Source organism: Cherax quadricarinatus, chromosome 19 (assembly GCF_038502225.1).
Source record: "Cherax quadricarinatus isolate ZL_2023a chromosome 19, ASM3850222v1, whole genome shotgun sequence".
Lineage (NCBI taxonomy): Eukaryota > Metazoa > Arthropoda > Malacostraca > Decapoda > Parastacidae > Cherax > Cherax quadricarinatus.
In genome coordinates, this window is record NC_091310.1 from 38,271,937 (window position 1) to 38,291,053 (window position 19,117).

Below are 19,117 nucleotides of genomic sequence, written 5' to 3' on the forward strand. Positions count from 1 at the left end.
AGTACCAGTACTAATACCAGTACTAGTACCAGTACTAATACCAGTACTAGTACCAGTACTAATACCAGTACTAGTACCAGTACTAATACCAGTACTAGTACCAGTACTAATACCAGTACTAGTACCAGTACTAGTACCAGTACTAATGCCAGTACTAATACCAGTACTAGTACCAGTACTAGTACCAGTACTAATACCAGTACTAATACCAGTACTAGTACCAGTACTAATACCAGTACTAGTACCAGTAGTAATACCAGTAAATAATGTAGATCTTAATATTACGGATTGCGAAAAAGATTTAGGAGTTCTGGTTAGCAGTAATCTGAAACCAAGACAACAGTGCATAAGTGTTCGCAATAAAGCTAATAGAATCCTTGGCTTCATATCAAGAAGCATAAATAATAGGAGTCCTCAGGTTGTTCTTCAACTCTATACATCCTTGGTTAGGCCTCATTTAGATTATGCTGCACAGTTTTGGTCACCTTATTACAGAATGGATATAAATTCTCTGGAAAATGTACAAAGGAGGATGACAAAGTTGATCCCATGTATCAGAAACCTTCCCTATGAGGATAGACTAAGGGCCCTGAATCTGCACTCTCTAGAAAGACGTAGAATTAGGGGGGATATGATTGAGGTGTATAAATGGAAGATAGGAATAAATAAAGGGGATGTAAATAGTGTGCTGAAAATATCTAGCCTAGACAGGACTCGCAGCAATGGTTTTAAGTTGGAAAAATTCAGATTCAGGAAGGATATAGGAAAGTACTGGTTTGGTAATAGAGTTGTGGATGAGTGGAACAAACTCCCAAGTACCGTTATAGAGGCCAGAACGTTGTGTAGCTTTAAAAATAGGTTGGATAAATACATGAGTAGATGTGGGTGGGTGTGAGTTAGACCTGATAGCTTGTGCTACCAGGTCGGTTGCCGTGTTCCTTCCTTAAGTCAATGTGACCTGACCTGACTAGGTTGGGTGCATTGGCTTAAGCCGGTAGGAGACTTGGACCTGCCTCGCATGGGCCAGTAGGCCTTCTGCAGTGTTCCTTCGTTCTTATGTTCTTATGTTCTTCTTATAAAGGCTCATTCTCTCTGTTTATTAGTGCATGTGTACCCCAGGAGAACACCCGACTCTCCCAGGAAGCACTCGGTATTATTACCTGCACGAGGAACCGCTGGTGAAAGGCCTCGGAGAGGAAGGGACAACAGGAAAGAATTTAGGGTAAAAATGTGCGTACAGGCGTCAGTGTGCATGGGTCAAGATGGACCATCCTTGCATGGCTATATAAAGGCAGCTCCAGCCACCCTTAACCCACAGTTCGGCTTGACTCTTCGCCTCGTTCCAAACCTTCTCCTTTCAACGTAAGTGAAGCGGCTGTATTTTCCTCTATTTTTTATAATGCCGATCGGGATGACGGGGAGTGAGTGGGAACTGATATTAAACATCGATTCTGAAAACATTATGTCGTAATGGCCATCTGAAACGGAATGACTGTTCTTTTCCTTTCTCATTGTCCTGGTGAAGACATTCTCTAGGGTGCTCTTTTTTTTACACAAGGTTTGACAAGGTTAGGTTAATGATTCCTAACTTTATTGACAAGCTAAGAGCTGTTACCTACATCAGCTGTTACCTACATCAGCTGTTACCTACATCAGCTGTTACCTACATCAGCTGTTACCTACATCAGCTGTTACCTACATCAGCTGTTACTACATCTGTGGGCCAGCATTTTCACTTGATCAACTGACTTTATCTCGTTGACATCATTGTGCTGTACGAACATGCTCTCTCTCTCTCTCTCTCTCTCTCTCTCTCTTTCTCTCGTTACTGATGCTCTCTGTTTCTCTCATTGTTGTTAGCTCATCGTTGTTAAATGTTAACACTTGCCCCAGACACTCGCATTGTTATGATAAGACGTGTATGATACAAGTTGATCTTGATTTTGTAGAAAAAGTAATTTTGTTAGTTTGCCACTTTAATGAACTGTAAACTTCTCAGTTGTCTCTCATTGTTGTTAGCTCATCGTTGTTAAATGTTAACACTTGCCCCAGACACTCGCATTGTTATGATAAGACGTGTATGATACAAGTTGATCTTGATTTTGTAGAAAAAGTAATTTTGTTAGTTTGCCACTTTAATGAACTGTAAACTTCTCAGTTGAATAACAGACACAGAGATACCTATATATATCTCCCTTCTATATAGAGCAGTTAGTGAGGTAGTGACCGATAACAGATGTATGTCAACCAAACTTCTTCCCCTGTGGCTGATACACACCAATGTATAGTATATCTCACTCTACGTACAGTGAAAGGTGTATATCGTTGGATATACACCGAAAGGTGTATATATCTTTGTATATACCGAGGTGTACATCTTTCATTACACATACTCTCATCACAATCCTTGCTTCAGGGATTTAAGTATTCCTCATCTATTTGACGCTGTGAATCGCAGTTCTAATGAGAAACTGGCAGTGGAGTTATTTGCATAAACTGTTCATAGGACTTAGAAACGTAATAAAGTTGTTTCAGTGTAACAAAGTATAGTTTAGCCACGTCTAATTACTTCTAGATAGATGTCATTAGGAGAGTACAAGGGAAGGCTGTTTGGTCTTTCATTCAGCTCTCTCTAACACACTGCTGCCGCCGCTGCTTCAAGAAGTTACCTCAGTTTCTCTGACGAATGGAAGACTGCATCTAGAAGATGGTATGTTTTGTTTAGCTGTTGTTACTGCTGCGACTATCAGTGTCACTACTACAACTATCAGTGTTATAACTACAGCTATCAGTGTTACTGCTATAGCTATCAGTGTCACTACTACAACTATCAGTGTTATAACTACAGCTATCAGTGTTACTGCTATAGCTATCAGTGTTACTACTACAACTATCATTGTTACTATTACAGCAATGTTACCTTTACAACTATCCCTGTTACTACAGCAACTACCCTCGTTACTACCGCAACTACCCTCGTTACTACCGCAACTACCCTCGTTACTACCGCAACTACCCTCGTTACTACCGCAACTACCCTCGTTACTACCGCAACTACCCTCGTTACTATCGCAACTATCCTTGTTACCGCAACAATTGCTCTTGTTACTACTAAACTACTCTGTTTTAACTAGCCTTGGTGAAGTCGTTCGGTTGATCTCAGCCCGACACAGTGCTCGTTGACTCAGAATACAATAGCGATAAACAATACCGACAATTTGATAAGACCCATGTGAAACAGTCAGGTATTTCTACACAGCAGACTTCCTCGGTCAAATACAGAAGGAGGCAGCAGAAGCATTAGAGATGCAAAAAGCAATACAGTCAGTCACCCTCGAAGACGTAGCTTTGAGGTGGTCAGTCTTCACAATTCTACCGCCTCCTCCTCCTCCTCCTCCTCGTTCGACTGAAGAAGCCGGCTGTGTGGGAGAAACGTTTCGGAATAAGGATATCTAACTGTTGCACATGTGTCTTATCAGCTCCTTCAGTTAGTTCATAGTGAACCGCGTTGATTTTTGTTCACTCTAGCGACAGCTGGCGGTGCAGGTAAATTCAACGCCGTAAATTCAACGCTGTAAATTCAACGCTGTAAATTCAACGCCGTAAATTCAACGCTGTAAATTCAACGCTGTAAATTCAACGCCGTAAATTCAACGCTGTAAATTCAACGCTGTAATGAATAACGGTGAATGAATAACGAAGGCACACGGGCAAGAAAACAATGATTAGAGTATGTTTCGCTCATCCAGGGCTTTTATCTGTGTTGTTTCGCTCGCCTGCCTTAACAATGCATCGTTTCCCTCCCCCGCCTTATCAGTGTGATGTTTCGCTCACCAAGTTTATCCAGGTGATGCTTCACCCACCAACTTCATCAATGCGACGTTTCAATCAGCTTTATCAATGCTATGTTTCAATCAGCTTTATCAATGCTATGTTCCACTCATCAAGTTTATTAATGCGATGTTTCGCTCACCAGGATGCGGTCTGCAGTGATGTTGTTGTTGACAGCGGCGCTGACGCTGCTGATGTTGCAGGAGAGTGAGTGCACTGTGAGCTTCGCCGCTCTGAAGGTGAGCTCCTGAGTGCACGCGAGTGCACGCACTCTGGGGAGGGAGTGAAGTAGGAAGGGCTCTAGATCCAAGGTTAACTACAAGAGTGCACGCTGATACCATCTTGTACACACTCGAGTGCACTCAGATAATAGACTAGTGCACTCAGATAATATGCTGATGGTTTTAGGGTACTCAGATGATATATTTATTATTTTTGCTATAGTAATTTATTATTATTATTATTATTATTATTATTATTATTATTATTATTATTATTATTATCATCATCATCAATGTGTTCCTCGAGGCTCTGAAGTACATTGGACTGGCTAAGCTGAAGAAGGGAATCTTGGGATCTTCGGAGAACTCTGAAAGTGGACTCAAGGGTCCGGGTTCAATCCGGGACCTGGTGGACTCTAGCTACGACCACCGTCACAACTTCGGTCCGGCCTTGTACACTAGTGGTGGCCCCCCTACTTACTACGTGGGCGGTAGCCCGTCTGGCTACTACGGGGGTGGTCCTGCCTTCTACATCGTCCCCGCAGCCTACTTCGACAGTTACCACGGCAGAGGCAAGAGAGACACTCAGGTCGGTGCCATAATACACGTTTTCAGAGTATATACACCGAGTTTATATAGCTGAGAGTTGACATTAATCCTTATTATAGGAATTAAAGTATTCTTGGCGGGTGTTGAATAGGTGACTTGATTACCCTCGTGTAGTCGACAGGCTTTAAACTCTACTAACTAACCAGCATAGACAAAAAGAATTGTTTACTGGTGTTCACGTCAGTAAACACAAATCAAAACTGTAAGTCTTTTTTTTTTTTTTAATTGTCTTCCGTTCAACGTCAATTATTGTCGCTTATCGAGAGTTGCAGCACCAAATAAGTCACTTTGTCTGACTTTTATGGGTAGGTAATTTACACATATTTTACTATGTATAATAACTGTGCTTTTGTGTACCTGTGTCTAAGTAAAGTTACTTGTGTTCCCACCACCTCCAGGTTGTGGCTGCTGGACCCGTCCCCGGCACTCAGGAGAGGATCCCTATCGATTCCTTTCAGGAGGGTCAAGAAGAGGAATACTTCGGCGTGGTGGGTAAACTGGACGCTGACGGGTGTGTGTTGAGGCTGGTGTGTGAACTGGCCGGTGTACCCGCCAGCAGCCTCACCCACGACGAGCGAGTCATCATGGCTGTCTTCGAGTGAGTGTGTCGAACTCTACGTTGATTATCATTATTAGCTCAGGGCTGTGGAAGGGCAGCAAGTAAATGGGTAAGACGCATGCAACAGTTGGGTGTCTTCAATGAGACGTTTCGCCCATCGGAGGCATGATGGACACTTAAAGTGGAACCCAGTAGAAGAGGTGGAGAGATGCAGTTGTGCCCATATGTTGCACATGTGTCACCCAAGTGTTGCACACGTGTCACAGAAGTGTTGCACATGTGTCACCCAAGTGTTGCACACGTGTCTTATTCATCAACCTGTACTGACTCTTGACTATATTCACCAGTCTAGCATGTGTTTCTGTGTCTGCGCATCACGTTTCACGTATCCTCGCAAGGGTACTTAAAAATATCAGTGGTAGCTACTGTTCACAACTCAGAAGACCTGGGTTCGATCCTAGGGTGAGTGAAGACTTATTGTCCCTGTTAACCTAGCAGTAAATAGGTACTTGGGTGCTGGTCGACTGCTGTGGTCGCATCCCGGGGGCTGGAGTCACCCATGTGATAAACCTAAGCTTTGAAATAAGCTGTTAGAGAATGACAACTCTCAGCCTAAAGATTAAGCATCGTAAAAAAAAAAAGGAAAGCTTTTTTGAAAGTTTCGCATATTAAGGGCCACAGTAGGGCATGGGCTGCAGCCCAAGGGCCTCCGCCAGCTGGAGGGCCTCCAGAGACTAAGTTATAAGTGTCCGCAGTTACTGCCGTAAGTTTATAATTAGAGTATGTTATTATATCACGTATACCATGAAATATTCACTCTTGTTTTATTTTTTTTCCTCTGGAAAATATTACTGGGAGCCCCTCACAATACCTGTAGTCCAGGGGCCTTACAGCACCTGTGGCCCAGGGACCTCACAGTACGGGCCTCACGGTACCTGTAACCCAGGGGCCCTCACAGTACCTGCTGTCCAGGAGCCTCATAGTACCTGTAGTCCAGGGGCCTCACAGTACCTGTAGCCCAGGGGCCCTCACAGTACCTGTGGCCCAGGTACCTCACAGTACCTGTAGCCCAGGGACCCTCACAGTACCTGTGGCCCACGTACCACAGTACCTGTAGCCCAGGGGCCCTCACAGTACCTGTGGCCCAGGTACCTCACAGTACCTGTAGCCCAGGGACCCTCACAGTACCTGTGGCCCAGGTACCTCACAGTACCTGTAGCCCAGGGGCCTACAGAATCTTAATCCAGCTCTTCCCACGTTAATTCGACTTTTCTTCTTTAAGCGTCTTTAAGCAATGATAGCTGGTGCCTGTGTAAATAAGATTTTTGGGATATTTTGAGGAGTTTACGTATTAAACAGCTTAAACCTGGACTCATGATTCTGTTGTTAATTTGTTGACTTTGAAATAATTCTAGTTTACTTTCTCTCTCCTAGTGAGTTAAGTTGTCTGTATATTCATTGTTTTGGCTGATTCACGAGAGTCATACAGCTCATCTCCTGTTTTACGTAGCTTTTCAATGTATTCTCATGTTATATTTTTTTTTTTTGTAATTTCGATTACCTGTTGTGGTTTGTACCTAATTACCGGTGTTGCTTTCCCCCTTTTTTTTCCAGCGACACGCCCGAAGCCCTGGCTAACACCCAGGCCGGCGCTAGGCTCAGGAGCTGGAAGGCAACATACGAGCAGGCTGTGTGGCTGGGAAGAAGGTCGACCAACCCCAGCCAGAGCTGCGCCTCTGTGTACAAGACCTGTCCTGTCTCAGCCAAGCAGTTGATGTTAGTGTTTTCATCCGCTGAGAAGAACCAGGCCAAGAAGTCTTCCCACTAGCCACACGCTCCTCGCGGCCGCTGAGAAGAACCAGGCCAAGAAGTCTTCCCACTAGCCACACGCTCCTCGCGGCCGCTGAGAAGAACCAGGCCAAGAAGTCTTCCCACTAGCCACACGCTCCTCGCGGCCGCTGAGAAGAACCAGGCCAAGAAGTCTTCCCACTAGCCACACGCTCCTCGCGGCCGCTAAATCCACACACAAATCCCCGTCTGAGTCCCTCAAATGAGGGACTCAAAAAGGGATTTACATTGATGGGGAGGACGGGATTATCTGGGAGAATGCGAGAGAGAAAAACTGCACTCGAGATAGTAAAAAAAACGAGGTAGAATGTTGCTCTATGTATAGAAGAGGATCTCAGACGGAGGTCAAAATATACAGAAAGCTCTTCTTCCTTTTTTTTTCTTCTTGTGGGATTTTCTACCCCATTGGTCAGTGTTGATGACACATTGATGTATTCCCGTTTCTCAGTATTGATAACACATTAATGCATCGATATTTAGAAATATAAAATCCTAGTATATAAATATTTTGAATGTGTATATATATATTGTCTTTTTCTTACTCGAGAGTTTTACATACATCGTGTTTTATATACACAGTGTTTTACCCAGTATTGCAGACAGTTGGTAACATGTGATCAATCAGTTCAACACTGCCGAGGTAAACACTGTGAGTGAACTTCGAGGAATTAGAAAACCTGAAACTGTTTCAGAAGGTTCACACGACGCCCCAGTAGAACTCTGGTAGATGTAGTCAGCGGTAGTTTGTTGCAACGTTAGTGACCTCATCAACGTTAGTGACCTCATCAACGTTAGTGACCTCATCAACGTTAGTGACCTCATCAACGTTTCACCTTGGCAATGTTATTATTTTGGTTTATCAACGATGTTTTGTGTTGTAACTTACGCCAGTGAGAACGTTGACGACCCCAGCGCCAGGGAACGAGTTGAGTAGCTGTAATATGATACCACAAAGTTTCGCCCAAGATCTTTTATAATCTTGATTGATACGTTTCCTTAATACAGCCTTGCCCTGATCAGAACGCAGAGTGCCTTCCATCCTTCATAAGGTATGGGGCACTCTGCCTTCCAGCCTTCATAAGGTATGTGGCACTCTGCCTTCCATCCTTCATAATGTATGTGGCACTCTGCCTTCTAGCCTTCATAAGGCATGTGGCAGTCTGCTTTCCATCCTTCACACTGCTTTCCAGCCTCCAGGACTGTGGTCCAGCCTCACATTAGCTTGATGCCTGAACATTTGCTCACGTAGAGTCAAAGTAGAATCTCTGGACTTGGTCACACATGTACTTCCAGACTCTAATTACTTAAGACTGTTTACATCAATGTATTAATGACGAATTACCTTAATGGAATGTATTTCTCTGATTTATTAAAAAAATAATGGTAAGAGTAATTTTGGTTTGACTTTCCATGTGTGTGTGTGTGAAGTTAAGGAATGTGTGCGCGTGATGTTAGACTTCCGGCATTCCAGGAGAGGACAAAAACCCAGTTATCCCTGGACCGGTCCGGTAGACGGTCTCGTAGACGCTCGCAGAGCCGGCCATCCTTGGCATAGGGCAGGGGGACAAAAGCAGGCCCAACCACTCTCAGTCATCCTCAGATTCGGGTACGTCTGCGCCAGCCGAGATCCCAACCTTACTGGGCACCTCTGGGTCAGCCTCGCTATGTCAGCCATTGCTTACTTCATTGGAATTACAGTCCACTGACTACACCTGCAGGAATACGTTAATCCCTGAAACAGGAACTAGGCTTAGGACTCAGTGTATCTACACTGAAAGACACAACTCGGTGTATATAATAATCCTGTGTTTTTGCTGACAGGTGTTAATATTTCAGTGTATATAAAATAATAGGTTTGATATCTTTCAATGTATATATCCCAAGAGATGTATATCTCTATTTATATACACTTAGGGATGTGTTTCTCTCTGTTTATATACAACGAAGTGTGTATCTCTCTGTATATACACTGAGGGAACTATAGATATAAATCCAAATATACACCTGTTAACCCTTTCGGGCCTAGTTCCTAGGCCTTTTGCGTAACCACAGGATGGATATGGGGTGCACAATAAACTAGCCACTTCGGTGGCAAAATCTAATCTTCTGGTGAGTATAATACCGAGCACATCTGAGGGGCACATCAAATAAATAATTGCTGCAGCATATGGGCGCCTGGCAAACCTAAAAATAGCATTCCGACATCTAAGTAAGGAGTCGTTCAAAACACTGTGTACGTCAGGCCCATATTGGAGTATGAACCACGGTGAAACACCAGTTTGGAACCCACACCTGGTCAAACACATCAAGAAATTAGAGGTTTGCAACAAGACTAATCCCAGAGCTAAGGGGTATGTCCTACCAGGAGAGGTTAAGGGAAATCAACCTGATGACACTAAAGGACAGGAGGGATAGAGAAGGACATGATAACGACATATATAATACCGAGAGGAACTGACAATGTGGATAGGGACGCAACTAGAAGTTGAAAGCTCAGATGAGTCACAGGGATGTTAGGAAGTATTTCTTTAGTCACAGAGTTGTCAGGAAGTGGAACAATCTGGAGAGTGATTGTGAGGGAAAAGTTCAACAGACAGGAGTAGCAAGCGAGTATATGGTGACGATAGTTTGGTTGCCTGTCTGCTTGTTAAGGTAGGGTCAGTCTATCTCCCGCTATCCCCCCCTTCCTTTTTCCACCCGGAAAGGTGACGTGTGGGGCTCCGACCAAATGGTAATCACTTGACTCTGACTGTAAGTAAAAGCCTCTGCTCCTGTTTTTTAATAAATATATTGGTTAAAAGCTTCAGTTTTATCCAATTTGAAGACGTAATTCATTCTGCCTTGATTTCCATGTGCTTTTAGATAATCTCCATGTTTTTTAAATACCTTACTTATCATGGAGAGTGATTTCTTAGGCAGTGGGTAACCTTTGTCTCTTTCTAGCTTGGAATGTCAGCTCAGGTCATCTAGCAACCAAAGAAACAGTGTTGAAGGAGACGAACTTTATCCAAGTTCTGGGACGTCACCATTTTATCTGCATACCTAAGTGTAGTCAACCCCAGGTAACTACCTCTCATCTTTGCAGTGGTGAAAGACCTGCGTTCCTATCATCTTGACGGACTATTCAAGGCTAGAGACTTTGTGAAGAACTAGTCGTTGGGTTGTCACTCAACATCTGTGACCCCTCCATCATCAGCAACGGCTACCATTTCTACAACACGCGGTGTTAACAACATCAGACACCACAGTCTAACTGTACATATTAGCGTTGAATTCAGATATTATTTCTATATTTCATTTTTCATTTCTCTTTCAGGTAGAACAAAAATTAATATTTAATTGTTTTATATTTTCATTTCTAAACAATAAAGTGTTTATATTTGACTATTATTCTTTTTCTATTCATTAATTTTCCTGAGGAGGAGCCAGCCTTGGTAATACTTACTGAAGTTGTTACAGGGCTGAGTAAGCCTTCACAGTGATGTAATGGAGGCAAGTACCATACTATGGCATGCAAAGAGTATGTCCATATTCGTACATAGGCTATCTCCCCAACCAGCAAACCAGGCACTAAGGGTCTGACGATCCACTGGGGATCGTCAGATCAGTACCTAGGTTGAGCCAATCATAATGTGGATCTGGTAACTGTGAAGGTGACGTGGTTACCACTCTCGTTTTCACCCTTGTCATTTACATTATGCTGCTGGTTGAATCACAGTTGTCTCTTGTCTCTTGGCTGCTGTTTTGCCTTGACTACCGTGGCGTGCACTAATACCTATTTGCTGTACATAGTGTACATAGTGTACATTTGTTTACACTTGGTGAAGGAAAATACAATTCAAAGATTTTAGTTGTGTTTATTTCGCTCCAAGTTCCTTTTACACCCAGCATAACAGGCCGTAATTACCTGGGCCGTAATACATACATAGCTTTAAGAAGAGGTATGATAAAGCTCATGGAGCAGGGAAAAAGAGTGGGCCTAGTAGCGACCAGTAAAGAAGCGGGGTCAAGAGGTGTGGCTCGACCCATGCAACCACAAACAGGTGAATACACACACACACTATTGGCAAGGGAAGATTTTCCCTCCTCTTCCTCCTCCTCCTTCTTCACCACCACCATTATTATTATCATCATTAGTATTCTGGGGAAGTGCTAAACCAGCAGGGGAAGCAATCAGGGTTGATCAGAGGAAGAGGGAGACCAGCTCCACTTCCTATAATCAAGAGCACCTCAACACCATAGCACGACCCTGTGCTGGGTCACCTGATTTCAGGATGATGCACGGCCCATGCAGGTTTAGCGCTTCCCATAAGAAAACAATAAAAATAGAGATAATATTAGTAATCAGTAATATATATAATAATGCCAGGTAGCAGGATGGTAGACAGCAGCAGCCCAGGGAGGTACTACCGTCCTGTGGTAGCAGGATGGTAGACAACAGCCGCCCAGGGAGGTACTACCGTCCTGTGGTAGCAGGATGGTAGACAACAGCCGCCCAGGGAGGTACTACCGTCCTGTGGTAGCAGGATGGTAGACAACAACCACCCAGGGAGGTACTACCGTCCTGTGGTAGCAGGATGGTAGACAACAGCCGCCCAGGGAGGTACTACCGTCCTGTGGTAGCAGGATGGTAGACAGCAGCCGCCCAGGGAGGTACTACCGTCCTGTGGTAGCAGGATGGTAGACAGCAACCACCCAGGGAGGTACTACCGTCCTGTGGTAGCAGGATGGTAGACAGCAGCCGCCCAGGGATGGTAGACAGCAACCACCCAGGGAGGTACTACCGTCCTGTGGTAGCAGGATGGTAGACAGCAGCCGTCCAGGGAGGTACTACCGTCCTGTGGCAGTAGGATGGTAGACAGCAGGGAGGTACTACCGTCCTGTGGTAGCAGGATGGTAGACAGCAGGGAGGTACTACCGTCCTGTGGTAGCAGGATGGTAGACAACAACCACCCAGCACCGTCCTGTGGTAGCAGGATGGTAGACAACAACCACCCAGGGAGGTACTACCGTCCTGTGGTAGCAGGTTGGTAGACAACAACCGCCCAGGGAGGTACTACCGTCCTGTGGGAGAAGGATGGTAGAGAGGAACCACCCAGGGAGGTACTACCGTCCTGTGGTAGCAGGACGGTAGACAGCAACCACCCAGGGAGGTAGTTCCGTCCTGTGGTAGCAGGATTGTAGACAGCAACCACTCAGGGAGGTACTGCCGTCCTTTGGTAGCAGGATGGTAGACAGCAACCATCCAGGGAGGTACTACCGTCCTGTGGTAGCAGGATGGTAGACAGCAGCCACCCAGGGAGGTACTGAAGTCCTGTGGTAGTAGGACGGTAGACTGCAACCACCCAGGGAGGTACTACCGTCCTGTGGTAGCAGGATGGTAGACAGCAACCACCCAGGGAGGTACTACCGTCCTTTGGTAGCAGGAAGGTAGACAACAGATGTCCTGTAGACAACAACCACCCAGGGAGGTACTACCGTCCTGTGGTAGCAGGATGGTAGGATGGTAGACAACAAGCCACCCAGGGAGGTACTACCGTCCTGTGGTAGCAGGATGGTAGACAGCAGCCGCCCAGGAAGGTACTACCGTCCTGTGGTAGCAGGATGGTAGACAGCAGCCGCCCAGGAAGGTACTACCGTCCTGTGGTAGCAGGATGGTAGACAGCAGCCGCCCAGGAAGGTACTACCGTCCTGTGGTAGCAGGATGGTAGACAGCAGCCGTCCAGGGAGGTACTACCGTCCTGTGGTAGCAGGATGGTAGACAGCAGCCGCCCAGGAAGGTACTACCGTCCTGTGGTAGCAGGATGGTAGACAACAGCCGCCCAGGGAGGTACTACCGTCCTGTGGTAGCAGGATGGTAGACAGCAGCCGCCCAGGGAGGTACTACCGTCCTGTGGTAGCAGGATGGTAGACAACAGCCGCCCAGCTACCGTCCTGTGGTAGCAGGATGGTAGACAACAGCCGCCCAGGGAGGTACTACCGTCCTGTGGTAGCAGGATGGTAGACAACAACCACCCAGGGAGGTACTACCGTCCTGTGGTAGCAGGATGGTAGACAACAGCCGCCCAGCAGGATGGTAGACAACAGCCGCCCAGGGAGGTACTACCGTCCTGTGGTAGTAGGATGGTAGACAGCAGCCGTCCAGGGAGGTACTACCGTCCTGTGGTAGTAGGATGGTAGACAGCAGCCGCCCAGGGAGGTACTACCGTCCTGTGGTAGCAGGATGGTAGACAACAGCCGCCCAGGGAGGTACTACCGTCCTGTGGTAGCAGGATGGTAGACAACAGCCGCCCAGGGAGGTACTACCGTCCTGTGGTAGCAGGATGGTAGACAACAGCCGCCCAGGGAGGTACTACCGTCCTGTGGTAGCAGGATTGTAGACAACAACCACCCAGGGAGGTACTACCGTCCTGTGGTAGCAGGATGGTAGACAACAGCCGCCCAGGGAGGTACTACCGTCCTGTGGTAGCAGGATGGTAGACAACAGCCGCCCAGGGAGGTACTACCGTCCTGTGGTAGCAGGATGGTAGACAACAACCACCCAGGGAGGTACTACCGTCCTGTGGTAGCAGGATGGTAGACAACAACCACCCAGGGAGGTACTACCGTCCTGTGGTAGCAGGATGGTAGACAACAACCACCCAGGGAGGTACTACCGTCCTGTGGTAGCAGGATGGTAGACAGCAACCACCCAGGGAGGTACCCGTCCTGTGGTAGCAGGATGGTAGACCAGGGAGGTACTACCGTCCTGTGGTAGCAGGATGGTAGACAACAGCAGGGAGGTACCCGTCCCAGGATGGTAGGTACTACCGTCCTGTGGTAGCAGGATGGTAGACAGCAGGGAGGTACCCGTCCCAGGATGGTAGGTACTACCGTCCTGTGGTAGCAGGATGGTAGACAACAGCCGCCCAGGGAGGTACTACCGTCCTGTGGTAGCAGGATGGTAGGCCGCCCAGGGAGGTGGTAGACAACAGCCGCCCAGGGAGGTAGTACCGTCCTGTGGTAGTAGGATGGTAGACAGCAGCCGCCCAGGGAGGTACTACCGTCCTGTGGTAGTAGGATGGTAGACAGCAGCCGCCCAGAGAGGTACTACCGTCCTGTACTACCGTCTACTGTGGTAGCAGGATGGTAGACAACAGCAGGGAGGTAGTACCGTCCTGTGGTAGTAGGATGGTAGACAGCAGCCGCCCAGGGAGGTACTACCGTCCTGTGGTAGCAGGATGGTAGACAACAGCCGCCCAGGGAGGTACTACCGTCCTGTGGTAGCAGGATGGTAGACAACAGCCGCCCAGGGAGGTACTACCGTCCTGTGGTAGTAGGATGGTAGACAGCAGCCACCCAGGGAGGTACTACCGTCCTGTGGTAGTAGGATGGTAGACAGCAGCCGCCCAGGGAGGTACTACCGTCCTGTGGTAGTAGGATGGTAGACAGCAGCCGCCCAGGGAGGTACTACCGTCCTGTGGTAGTAGGATGGTAGACAGCAGCCACCCAGGGAGGTACTACCGTCCTGTGGTAGTAGGATGGTAGACAGCAGCCGCCCAGGGAGGTACTACCGTCCTGTGGTAGTAGGATGGTAGACAGCAGCCGCCCAGGGAGGTACTACCGTCCTGTGGTAGTAGGATGGTAGACAGCAGCCGCCCAGGGAGGTACTACCGTCCTGTGGTAGTAGGATGGTAGACAGCAGCCGCCCAGGGAGGTACTACCGTCCTGTGGTAGTAGGATGGTAGACAGCAGCCGCCCAGGGAGGTACTACCGTCCTGTGGTAGTAGGATGGTAGACAGCAGCCACCCAGGGAGGTACTACCGTCCTGTGGTAGTAGGATGGTAGACAGCAGCCGCCCAGGGAGGTACTACCGTCCTGTGGTAGTAGGATGGTAGACAGCAGCCGCCCAGGGAGGTACTACCGTCCTGTGGTAGTAGGATGGTAGACAGCAGCCGCCCAGGGAGGTACTACCGTCCTGTGGTAGTAGGATGGTAGACAGCAGCCGCCCAGGGAGGTACTACCGTCCTGTGGTAGCAGGATGGTAGACAGCAGCCGCCCAGGGAGGTACTACCGTCCTGTGGTAGTAGGATGGTAGACAGCAGCCGCCCAGGGAGGTACTACCGTCCTGTGGTAGTAGGATGGTAGACAGCAGCCGCCCAGGGATGTACTACCGTCCTGTGGTAGTAGGATGGTAGACAGCAACCACCCAGGGATGTACTACCGTCCTGTGGTAGTAGGATGGTAGACAGCAGCCGCCCAAGGACGTACTACCGTCCTGTGGTAGTAGGATGGTAGACAGCAGCCGTCCAGGGAGGTACTACCGTCCTGTGGTAGTAGGATGGTAGACAGCAGCCGTCCAGGGAGGTACTACCGTCCTGTGGTAGCAGGATGGTAGACAGCAGCCGTCCAGGGAGGTACTACCGTCCTGTGGTAGCAGGATGGTAGACAGCAGCCGTCCAGGGAGGTACTACCGTCCTGTGGTAGTAGGATGGTAGACAGCAGCCGTCCAGGGAGGTACTACCGTCCTGTGGTAGTAGGATGGTAGACAGCAACCACCCAGGGAGGTACTACCGTCCTGTGGTAGTAGGATGGTAGACAGCAGCCGTCCAGGGAGGTACTACCGTCCTGTGGTAGCAGGATGGTAGACAGCAGCCGTCCAGGGAGGTACTACCGTCCTGTGGTAGCAGGATGGTAGACAGCAGCCGTCCAGGGAGGTACTACCGTCCTGTGGTAGTAGGATGGTAGACAGCAGCCGTCCAGGGAGGTACTACCGTCCTGTGGTAGCAGGATGGTAGACAGCAGCCGTCCAGGGAGGTACTACCGTCCTGTGGTAGTAGGATGGTAGACAGCAGCCGCCCAGGGAGGTACTACCGTCCTGTGGTAGTAGGATGGTAGACAGCAGCCGTCCAGGGAGGTACTACCGTCCTGTGGTAGTAGGATGGTAGACAGCAGCCGTCCAGGGAGGTACTACCGTCCTGTGGTAGTAGGATGGTAGACAGCAGCCGTCCAGGGAGGTACTACCGTCCTGTGGTAGTAGGATGGTAGACAGCAGCCGTCCAGGGAGGTACTACCGGCCTGTGGTAGTAGGATGGTAGACAGCAGCCGTCCAGGGAGGTACTACCGTCCTGTGGTAGCAGGATGGTAGACAGCAGCCGTCCAGGGAGGTACTACCGTCCTGTGGTAGTAGGATGGTAAACAGCAGCCGTCCAGGGAGGTACTACCGTCCTGTGGTAGCAGGATGGTAGACAGCAGCCGTCCAGGGAGGTACTACCGTCCTGTGGTAGTAGGATGGTAAACAGCAGCCGTCCAGGGAGGTACTACCGTCCTGTGGTAGTAGGATGGTAGACAGCAGCCGCCCAGGGAGGTACTACCGTCCTGTGGTAGTAGGATGGTAGACAGCAGCCGCCCAGGGAGGTACTACCGTCCTGTGGTAGCAGGATGGTAGACAGCAGGAGTCCAGGGAGGTACTACCGTCCTGTGGTAGCAGGATGGTAGACAGCAGCCGTCCAGGGAGGTACTACCGTCCTGTGGTAGTAGGATGGTAGACAGCAGCCGCCCAGGGAGGTACTATCGTCCTGTGGTAGTAGGATGGTAGACAGCAGCCGTCCAGGGAGGTACTACCGTCCTGTGGTAGTAGGATGGTAGACAGCAGCCGTCCAGGGAGGTACTACCGTCCTGTGGTAGTAGGATGGTAGACAGCAGCCGTCCAGGGAGGTACTACCGTCCTGTGGTAGTAGGATGGTAGACAGCAGCCGCCCAGGGAGGTACTACCGTCCTGTGGTAGCAGGATGGTAGACAGCAGCCGTCCAGGGAGGTACTACCGTCCTGTGGTAGTAGGATGGTAGACAGCAGCCGCCCAGGGAGGTACTACCGTCCTGTGGTAGTAGGATGGTTGACAGCAGCCGTCCAGGGAGGTACTACCGTCCTGTGGTAGCAGGATGGTAGACAGCAGCCGCCCAGGGAGGTACTACCGTCCTGTGGTAGCAGGATGGTAGACAGCAGCCGCCCAGGGAGGTACTACCGTCCTGTGGTAGTAGGATGGTAGACAGCAGCCGCCCAGGGAGGTACTACCGTCCTGTGGTAGTAGGATGGTAGACAGCAGCCGCCCAGGGAGGTACTACCGTCCTGTGGTAGTAGGATGGTAGACAGCAGCCGCCCAGGAAGGTACTACCGTCCTGTGGTAGCAGGATGGTAGACAGCAGTCGTCCAGGGAGGTACTACCGTCCTGTGGCAGTAGGATGGTAGACAGCAGCCGCCCAGGGAGGTACTACCGTCCTGTGGTAGTAGGATGGTAGACAGCAGCCGCCCAGGGAGGTACTACCGTCCTGTGGTAGTAGGATGGTAGACAGCAGCCGCCCAGGGAGGTACTACCGTCCTGTGGCAGTAGGATGGTAGACAGCAGCCGCCCAGGGAGGTACTACCGTCCTGTGGTAGTAGGATGGTAGACAGCAGCCGCCCAGGGAGGTACTACCGTCCTGTGGTAGTAGGATGGTAGACAGCAACCGCCCAGGGAGGTACTACCGTCCTGTGGTAGCAGGATGGTAGACAGCAGCCGCCCAGGGAGGTACTACCGTCCTGTGGTAGCAGGATGGTAGACAGCAGCCGCCCAGGGAGGTACTACCGTCCTGTGGTAGTAGGATGGTAGACAGCAGCCGCCCAGGGAGGTACTATCGTCCTGTGGTAGCAGGATGGTAGACAGCAGCCGCCCAGGGAGGTACTACCGTCCTGTGGTAGTAGGATGGTAGACAGCAGCCGTCCAGGGAGGTACTACCGTCCTGTGGTAGCAGGATGGTAGACAGCAGCCGCCCAGGGAGGTACTACCGTCCTGTGGTAGTAGGATGGTAGACAGCAGCCGCCCAGGGAGGTACTACCGTCCTGTGGTAGTAGGATGGTAGACAGCAGCCGTCCTTGGATGTACTACCGTCCTGTGGTAGTAGGATGGTAGACAGCAGCCGCCCAGGGAGGTACTACCGTCCTGTGGTAGTAGGATGGAAGACAGCAGCCGTCCAGGGAGGTACTACCGTCCTGTGGTAGTAGGATGGTAGACAGCAGCCGCCCAGGGAGGTACTACCGTCCTGTGGTAGTAGGTTGGCAGACAGCAACCACCCAGGGAGTTACTGCCGTCCTGTGGTAGTAGGATGGTAGACAGCAACCACCCAGGGAGGTACTACCGTCCTGTGGTAGTAGGTTGGCAGACAGCAACCACCCAAGGAGGTACTACCGTCCTGTGGTAGTAAGATGGTAGACAGCAGCCGCCCAGGGAGGTACTACCGTCCTGTGGTATTAGGGTGGTAGACAGGAGCCGCCCAGGGAGGTATTACCGTCCTGTGGTAGCAGGTTGATAGACAGCAACCACCCAGGGAGGTACTACCATCCTTTGGTAGTAGGATGGTAGACAGCAACCACCCAGGGAGGTACTACCGTCCTGTGGTAGCAGGATGGTAGACAGCAACCACCCATGGAGGTACTACCGTCCTGTGGTAGCAGGATGGTAGACAGCAACCACCCAGGGAGGTACTACCGTCCTGTGCTAGTAGGATGGTAGACAGCAACCACCCAGGGAGGTACTACCGTCCTGTGGTAGCAGGATGGTAGACAGCAACCACCCAGGGAGGTACTACCATCCTGTGGTAGTATGATGGTAGACAGCAACCACCCAGGGAGGTATTACCGTCCTGTGGTAGTATGATGGTAGACAGCAACCACCCAGGGAGGTACTACCGTCCTGTGGTATTAGGATGGTAAACAGCAACCACCCTGGGAGGTACTACCGTCCTGTGGTAGCAGGATGGTAGACAGCAACCAACCAGGGAGGTACTACCGTCCTGTGGTAGTATGATGGTAGACAGCAACCACCCAGGGAGGTACTACCGTCCTGTCAAGTGATTGTAAAAAGTAAGCCTGTAATTGTTTTACATGATGGTAGGATTGCTGGTGTCTTTCTGTCTCATAAGCATGCAAGATTTCAGATACGTCTTACTACTTCTACTTACATTTAAGTCCCACTACACATGCAAGTACACTATATATATATTATATATATATATATATATATATATATATATAT

At 49.2% G+C, this 19,117-nt stretch overlaps 1 protein-coding gene across 1 annotated transcript; it reads left to right on the forward strand.

Moving 5' to 3' along the window:
* The first annotated feature begins 1,311 nt into the window (after positions 1–1,311).
* LOC128688167 (uncharacterized) lies at positions 1,312–7,198 on the forward strand. The gene is made up of 5 exons (XM_053775875.2): positions 1,312–1,362; positions 3,977–4,070; positions 4,360–4,641; positions 5,060–5,259; positions 6,835–7,198. The coding sequence occupies exons 2-5, from the start codon at positions 3,978–3,980 to the stop codon at positions 7,046–7,048; spliced, it is 789 nt and encodes a 262-aa protein (XP_053631850.2). The 5' UTR covers positions 1,312–1,362; position 3,977; the 3' UTR covers positions 7,049–7,198.
* Positions 7,199–19,117: the final 11,919 nt, after the last annotated feature.

Excerpts from the sequence above, each read along its gene's own strand:
- LOC128688167 (XM_053775875.2), top strand. The coding sequence starts at position 3,978 with ATGCGGTCTGCAGTGATGTTGTTGTTGACAGCGGCGCTGACGCTGCTG. Across the intron at positions 4,642-5,059 it reads GAGGCAAGAGAGACACTCAG|GTTGTGGCTGCTGGACCCGT; the intron begins GTCGGTGCCATA and ends CACCACCTCCAG. Across the intron at positions 5,260-6,834 it reads GTCATCATGGCTGTCTTCGA|CGACACGCCCGAAGCCCTGG; the intron begins GTGAGTGTGTCG and ends TTTTTTTTCCAG.